The following is an 8,469-nucleotide window of genomic DNA, read 5'->3' as shown; positions in this document are numbered from 1 at the left end:
GGCTGTGTTCTTTCAGTCAGAAGCTCTGCTCCGCACATCTAAATCCAAAAGATCATTTATGAAAGATATGACCAATGGCCACTGACAGAGCTAACAGCTAAATGGAATATATCAACGTACCAAGGCAGTAAACCTTCAATTATCAGGAGCTGGGGGTGAAGAATGGGGAGGCGGGGGATAACTATTGCCACCATGCCCTGTTTTGAGCTCCCAGAGACATCTGGCTGGAAACAGGATGCCAGACTAGGTGGATCATGGTCTAATCCAATAAGGCAATGTACTTATGCATACTACTACTTAGTTATTGTTTTCAGCTCAGTGGGTCCTCAAAGTGATATACAAAACTAGAGCAAAAGGACATACACCACATGGTTTCCTGGCCAACTATTTCCAGTCATCCAAATATCTTTTGCTGGTCCAGTTCTTTCATTCATTCATTCATTGCATTTCTATACTACCTAGTATAGAAATCTCTAGGCAGTGTACAAATTAAAACGTAATATAAAAACATTTAAAATTCATAAAAACAGATAAAAATCACAGTAGATAAAAACACGTTAAAATATAAATTTTAAATTTCATTTAAAAGCCTGAGAAAACAGATACAACTTCAGGGTCCTCCTAAAAGCAAACAGAGAAGGAGATGCTCTTATTTCAGCTGGGAGGGTGTTCCAAAGCCCTGGGGCAGCCACAGAGAAGGCCCAGTCCCGAGTTGCCACCAAACGAGTTGGCGGCAACCATAACTGGACCTCTCCGTATGATCTTAATAGGCAACAGGGTTCACGACGCTTTCTTAAGTACCCTGGATCTAAGCCATTGAGGGCCTTATAGGTAATAACCAGCATTTTGTATTTCATTTGGAAACATATCGGCAACCAGTGCAGTTCTTTTAGAATCGGTGTTATATGGTCCATTCAGGTAAACCCAGAGACCAATCTGGCTGCCGCATTTTGTACCAATTGTAGTTTCCGAACTACGTATAAAGGCAGCCCCACATAGAGTGCATTACAGTTGTCACGCCTAGAGGTTACCAGCAGAAGTACCACCATTTTAAGGTCATTTATCTCCAGAAATGGACGAATCTGGTGTATCAGCCGAAGCTGATAAAAAGCACTCCTGATCACAGCCTCAACCTGAGAAACCAGAGAGAGTTTGGGATCCAGGAGCACTCCCAGACTACAAACCTGATCTTTTAGGGGGAGTGCAACCCCATCCAAAACAGGCAGATCTAAACCATCTCTTGGATCCCAACCCCCTACAGACAGTACCTCCGCCTTGCTAGGATTCAACTTCAGCTTGTTATCTCTCATCCAGCCCAATATCACCTCCAGGCAGGCACTTAGGGGGTCATGCCATTTATTGGTATGGAGAAATAGATCTGAGTGTCATCAGCATATTGATAGCATCCCAGACCAAACTTCCTGACAATCACTCCCAGACATTTCATGTTAAAAATGTTAACAGATGTTAAAATGTTAAAAGATGTTAAAAAGCACTGGAAATAGTATGGAGCCTTGTGGAACCCCACACTTTAGCTCCTGTTTTTCAGAACAACAGTCTCCAAGTGACACCATCTAGAATCTGCCAGAGAGGTAGGAACTGAACCACTGTAAGACAGTGCCACCCAATCCCACCTCCTTCAAGTGACCCAGCAGGATACCATGGTCAATGGTATCGAAAGCCTCTGAGAGATCCAAAAGAATCAGCAGAGTCACACTCCCTCTGTCAATTGTCAACTGGAGATCATCCATCAGGCCGACCAAGGCAGTCTCAACCCCAAAGCCCACCTGAAAGCCAGTCTGGAAAGGATCTAAATAATCTGTGTCATCTAAAACTTCCTGGAGCTGAGAATAAACCCCTCGCTCAATCACCTTGCCCAACCAAGGGAGATTAGAAACAGGTCTGTAATTACCTAACTCTGAGGGACCCAATGCAGGTTTCTTCAAATAAGGTCTAATAACAGTCTCCTTAAGACAAGGAAACATCCTGCCCTCCCTCAGAGAAACATGTATGATATTTACCAGACCCTCTCTGATAATATGATTGCCAGATGAAATAAGCCAGGGTGGGCAAGGGTCAAGAGATCGGGGGGGGGGGGGGTGGCACACAGTCCAAAGCAGTTTGTCCACATCTTCAGAAGTAACAGACTGAAAGTGATCCAATAATCATGCCAATAAGAGACAACCTATCTGGTCTCAAGGCCCTAAATGACATTTTGCCTTAGTCTAATTTTCTTCTTGGCTGCACTTTTCTTCAACTCCATGCCACCACAAGTCATTACCTCCCCAGGGTACTTGGGAGGATTACACCCTACAACAGTGTCACAACATGTCTGTTAAGTGTGCTTTCGTACTGCCTGTGTTTTGACCTTGCAGTCCCTGCACTATCAGCATGGTGCCATTCACATTTGTGATGCCTTCTTTCGGGTTTTATTTTTTGCATTACAATGCTACAATGTTGTAAAAACAACAACACAACCCTGCATTTTCCGGTTGTAGGAGGTTCGTGGAAGCTAGAAAAGACTGCTCCCCCTGCTGATGGCTTTGCACAACAACTTTTGTTTACGGTTTCAAGGTGATCCTGCCAAGCCGAAGTAAACTACCACTGAACAGCGGGTAATCTGGAAAGTGCCGAGGTGCCCGCCTTTAATCCAATTTAAATTGTCCAGGGCTGCCATACCTTCAAGGAGGGATCTTCAATCTTCCTAACAAAACTGTTCCTGTCCTTACAAAGTGTGTGACAAGTTTTTTTTCCCTGTGCAACAACTTTCTTTTCTCTCACAGAAGCTGAACATTCTGGTAGTTTTGTTCCCCACAAAGTTGGAATGCTTGTGAACATTCTGTGTCATCACAACTGCTCAGACATAGCCAAAAGCTTCAGTGCCTGAATATAAATGTCCTTAGTATGCACACAGGCAATAGTGCATAGGGGAGGAATTTTGCTATTTGTGGATACTGCTGTTAGTGTAGCATTGTGCTTGACAATTCTAAGGGAGCAACAAAGACCAAAAAATTGTGGGGCTGAGTTGGCCGAATTTCACATTAGGTCAAATTAACCAACCAGTTCCAACCCTATAGGCTTCTAGTCTTATCTAATACCAACTTTACCAGGGGGTGGGGTGGGAATGCAGCAAGAATACTCTGCCTTTTGGAATGGCATTTCAATAATTTCAAATACAAAAGCTATGTTTCTATAAGGGTGCATCTTCTTTTGTTTTTAGGTGTAATTACAACCAAGAATTTTATTCAAAAGATTCTGAATGATTGAAAGCCAACTACCAGCGTAACCCTCCAATTCATCCCTTATCACCAAAACTGTGTCTCTTTCCTCCACCACCGCAGAAGCAGCTAATTCAAGCCTTTTCTTGTGTGGCAGAGGAATAGTTACTTTTGTGTGCATTGGAAGCAGAAGAAAGAACTGTTGCTGACTGTACCATGAACATGATGAAAACCAAAGCACTGGTGCCCACAGTATTTACTTTAATAGCCAGCTCTGCAACAGTAGAGAAATCACTCACTGGCTCCAGCACATAAAGGCCACAAAGCAGGCAGCAGCACCCAGATATGTGTTTAACAGATGGGACCACTGTTTTAGGCTCAAGACCCAACACTATAATTTTCTCAATCAAATCAGTATTCTATAAATAACCTTATGTATAAACATCCTTGGGGGACAAAGCTTAAAAAGATATAAATATACATGAATCTTCTTAAGAAAAAAAAAAATCTTTCCAACTGTAATCTCCATCCTTTCAATAATGCAGCTGCTTCCAATTCCAACTGAATATTACTTTTCGATCTGAACAAAGTAAATACAGTAATTAGAAAGCAGAATGTTGGGTAGACCATATTCTTAGGAATGGGGTGGAAAGAGAAAGAAAACCAGGTCTGTTTTGCTGTTTTCTGAAAACTTGTTATGTTGTCATGTTAATAGCTGCAATGATCTTACTTAAGTGTGCAATGATCATTACTTAAGTGTGTGAAACTTAGGACAATAATCAGTCTCTCTTATCATCATAGCCAATCCCTTCAGGCTGTGGCAAAGAAATTGCAGGTTTCAAGTTTCCACTTCAAAGTATTGCTTTCAGGGGGCCTGGAAGTATTTCACCAAATGATGTGTTTAAAGTCACGTCCAGTTTGGCCCTGACTAACAGGGTGATCCCAACCACAGTTTTCTTAGAAGTTAGTCGCAGTGATTTTGCAGTGCAAGTATGTGTACTTAGGATTGAAGCCAGGTGGACCAGTCCAATGGTATAACTCCACCAGCGGTCCCTACTTCACAGAACCAGCGCTTGTGCGAGCTTGTGCCAGCATAATGTAGCCACAACCCTAGGCTCTCCGAGCAGTGAAGTCAAAAATCATAAGAGTACCATTATGAACAAAATCTAACATAGCAGTTCTGACAGACACTCCCAGAGAGTACTCCACCAACCACCAACCACAATGTTGCTTGACAAAACTGAATGTTAGCTATAAATGGAAGACAGCAATCAGTATGCAGTGATTCAGCATAATCTAGTCCAAACTCACTCTCACATACTACTGGGCATGGTACAAAAGCCCTCCAAGTCTGTAGTTGGCAATACTACCAATTTGGCTTCTATTACATAGGAAACTGCCATATACTGAGTCAGACCATTGGTCTATCTAGCTCAGTATTGTCTTCTCAGACTGGCAGCGGCTTCTCCAAGGTTGCAGGCAGGAATCTCTCTCAGCCCTATCTTGGAGAAGTCAGGAAGGGAACTTGAAACCTTCTGCTCTTCCCAGAGCAGCTTCATCCCCTGAGGGGAATATCTTGCAGTGCTCACACATCAAGTCTCCCATTCATATGCAACCAGGTCAGACCCTGCTTAGCTATGGGGACAAGTCATGCTTGCTACCACAAGACCAGCTCTCCTCTCTCTATTGATTCTCAGCCTTGTATACCACTAACCATCTTGAGCTTGTTGAAAGGTATAAATATTTCAAACAAACATCACCAAAAATCATCTTTGCAAATATAAAGACCACCATGTTTATCTTCTATATCTGCTCCTTGCCTTCATCTTAGATGAAGGCATCTTAGACTGGCCTTCATCTTAAAACTGTAGGCATTCAGGGCTATGATGTTATGCTCAGCTACCATCACCCCTTTTTTGCTTTGTTTGTAATCCAGCTTGATAAAGAGCTCTGGAGAATATGAAAGCTTGCTTAAGATTGTGTCACATTCATTGGTCCCAAAACAAGAGAACCTGAGCATTCACAGATCCAACCTCCCCGATGGGTATTTGACACCCAACCTCAGCATATGCCGGTGTGGGGGGGGGGTGAGCAAAGGGTTAATTCCGTGTATTGGCAACAGCAGGTTCAGTGCCCGGAAATGATCTCAGAGGTCATTTCTAGTCATCGTTTTAAGTACAGGAGCCATTCTGTGGCTCGTTTTTAAAGAAAAAACATATTTTCCCATGATTTTTCACAGACAAATGGAGCAATTTGGACTTTGTGGGGGGGGGGGTCATTCCTGGAAAGCTGGAGACCCGCAGAGCACAGTAGGGCACTTTATTTCACTGTTTTTCATGTTTTGGGCCCTTTTAAAAACCATTTTCCAACCTCCAGGAACCTAACACCCCCCACATCCTATTGACTTTAATGCCCCGTTATCTGCAGTTGTAGGGAAGAACGGAACCCTCGCAAATAATGGGATTCACCTGTAAATGAATTAACAACATTGTAGAGTTTCAATCTTTTCTAATGAACCAAAACAGCTCTCTATTTATGCAAAACAGTTTACAATAATAATAATAATAATAATAATAATAATAAATTGTAAGATGTAAAATTGCCCTGTTGGCATGAATATCAGCAAACTGAAACACATAAGCCTCACCCAGTCCATGAAGTATTGCCACAGTCAGTGAATTATCCTCTTCAAACGACTCGAAAGCCTGCAGCAGCAATCTTGCAGTCTCCTGGTTCACAGCATTCCTGGCTTCTGGCCTGTTAATGCCTATTGTCATTATGGTTCCACAAATTTCAGTAATTACATTCTTTCTCCCTAAGATAACAGGAAACACAGAACCCTGATCTGTAATTCCATCTTTTAAAAGGTCATCAGTTACTATAGTAAGCAGATATAATGTTAGTAAACTATAGACTTTGGGGTTTTTTCCATCATGCCCAATTTGTCTTCAGAAGAGGAAACTTCTCAAAAATGAGGGGACTGATAAAAAGGAAGCTGAAAGGGAAAGTCAAGTAGTGATGTGCCCGGACCGGTCCGGAGGCCATTCTACAGGCCTCCGGACCGGTCTGGACATGGGCGGTTGGGGGTGGGGGGTCCCCTTAAGGGCGCGGGAGGGTTTACTTACCCCTCCCACCACTTTCCCCCCTCCGGTGCCCATATTTCATGGAGTAATTTCTCTTACTATTTCTTTGAGCGCCCCTTCTCCGGCGCTCTCTGCTGCAGCAATTCTTTTAGTAATGGGGCGGCAGGATACCTCCCTGCTGCCCCTTCCCCTGCTTGGCATGCAGTGCAAGAGGCTCTAAGAAGCCTTGTGTGTGTGCACGCGCGCACGCATGTACTTTCTTGAGTAAACGGAGCAGCAGGATATCTCCCTGCCGCCCCTTCTTCCGCTTTGCAGCAAAGCAGTAAGAGAAATTCCATCATGCCCAATTTGTAAGAGAAATTACTCCATGAAATACGGGCACCAGAGGGAGGAAAGCGGCGGGAGGGGTAAGTAAACCCTCCCAGGCCTTAAAGGAACCCCTCACCCCAGTGCCGGACCGCAGCACCGTGGTTCCGTGCACACCCTTAAAGTCAAACAGGTCATATCACTCCAGAAAGCATGGAACGTATTCAAAACCACAATAACAGAAGCTCAGTTGGAATGGGAGTGGCCAGGAGCACTTTTTATCAGCTTTGGCTGATAGGAATGTGCAAACTGATTTGGGTACAAATCTATTGGTACCCAAATCTAGTTGATTCGGGTGATTTGGAGACAAAACAAACCACTACTGTGGTCCATTGGCTAGATTCAGGTCCAAATCGAATCACACCTGATTAGATTCGAATTGATTGGAGATTTAGATCCCTTCTTTTAACTCCACCAGATTCCCAGCTTTCATTAAAAAAAAATTTTTTTTTAAGCTAAATTCTAGCCCTTGTAGAAGTGGAGTTATGGAGCAAAATGTGCAGTCATTATTTTTCAAGAGTTTGGATTCTTTGGTGTATAATAACTTCCCCTCAGTGAATCCCTATGATGATTCATTACATACCTTCATTTCTTCTATTCATTTTGACTGTCGATTTGTGCACATCCCTATTGGCTGATATGTCAGCTACGTCCATTTCTGGAGGTAAATGACCTTAAAACAGTGGTGCAGATGCTGGTAACCTCCAAGCTTGATTACTGTAATGCACTCTACATGGGGCTGCCTTTGTACATTGTCCGGAAACTAGGGATGTGCATGGAACCGCGATGGGGCAGTTCAAAGGCGGTGGGCGTGCCGCTCTAAGAGCAGGGGAGGGTGCACTTACTCCTCCCGCCACTTTTCCATGCCGGCATCCTTTGTTAAGGAAGCTGATTGGGACGGAAGCGTACCTCCCTGCCGCCCGTTGGCCAGATATGGCTGGACATCCCCGATGCGCCTGTGCACGCCAGCAGGCACACGTGCACGTCACCCACGCACAGTGCTGGTGCGCACAGGCGTGTTGGGGACTTCCAGCCATATCTGGCCAACGGGGCAATAGGGCGGCAGGGAGGTACACTGCTGCCCCAATCAGCTGTCTTAAACGACACCAGCAGCAGAAAAGCAGCAGGAGGGGTAAGTGCACCCCCCCCTTAAAGCAGCATCCCCACCGCCTTCAAACTGGTTTGGAGGCCCATAAAGGGCCTCTGAACAGTTCTGTGCACATCCCTACCGAAAACTACAATTGCTACAGAGTGTGGCAGCCAGCCTAGTCTCTGGGCAACCCAAAGGGACCATATGACACCGATTTTAAAAGAACTGCACTAGCTGCCAATAGGTTTCCAAGTAAAATACAAAATACTAGTTATTACCTGTAAAGCCCTCAATGGCTTGGGCCCTGGGTATTTAAGAAAGCACCTTCTTTGTCATGAAACCTGTCGCCTAGTAATATCTTCTGGAGAGGTCCAGTTACGGTTGCTGCCAGCTTGTTTGGTGGCGACTCAGGCCTGGGCTGCCCAGGGCTTTGGAATATGCTCCCTGAGCATCTCCTTCTCGGTTTGCTTTTAGAAACACCCTCAAGACGCACTTGTTTTCTCAGGCTTTTAACTGAAATTAATTTTAAACTGTTTAATTTGTTTTTATCCTATGAGATTGTTTTTACTTTATTTTGTGTTTTTACTCTTATATTGTGTTTTAATTTTTTCACACTGCCTAGAAATGCACATATCAGGTGGTATAAAAATATGATTGATAGATAGATAGATAGATAGAGTGTACCAAGAAGGAGGAAATGTACCACCAAGTT

General features: G+C 43.9%; 1 protein-coding gene across 6 annotated transcripts in view; it reads right to left on the bottom strand.

The window, feature by feature from the left end:
- Positions 1 to 8,469, bottom strand: part of LOC128352848 (enoyl-CoA hydratase EchA19-like) — a 62,720-nt gene that overhangs the window by 31,804 nt on the left and 22,447 nt on the right. For 5 of the 6 annotated variants that reach the window (XM_053313342.1, XM_053313338.1, XM_053313337.1 and 2 more), the window contains one exon: positions 5,866 to 6,033. The exons of the other annotated variant lie outside the window; for it this stretch is intronic. In XM_053313342.1, the coding sequence (XP_053169317.1) occupies positions 5,866 to 5,995 (130 nt within the window). In that variant the 5' untranslated portion in view covers positions 5,996 to 6,033. The remainder of the gene's footprint in view (positions 1 to 5,865; positions 6,034 to 8,469) is intronic. 6 annotated transcript variants of the gene reach the window in all.

The sequence above is a fragment of the Hemicordylus capensis genome, chromosome 4, assembly GCF_027244095.1.
Source record: "Hemicordylus capensis ecotype Gifberg chromosome 4, rHemCap1.1.pri, whole genome shotgun sequence".
Classification (NCBI taxonomy): domain Eukaryota; kingdom Metazoa; phylum Chordata; class Lepidosauria; order Squamata; family Cordylidae; genus Hemicordylus; species Hemicordylus capensis.
This window is presented reverse-complemented; position numbering and strand designations above follow the sequence as displayed.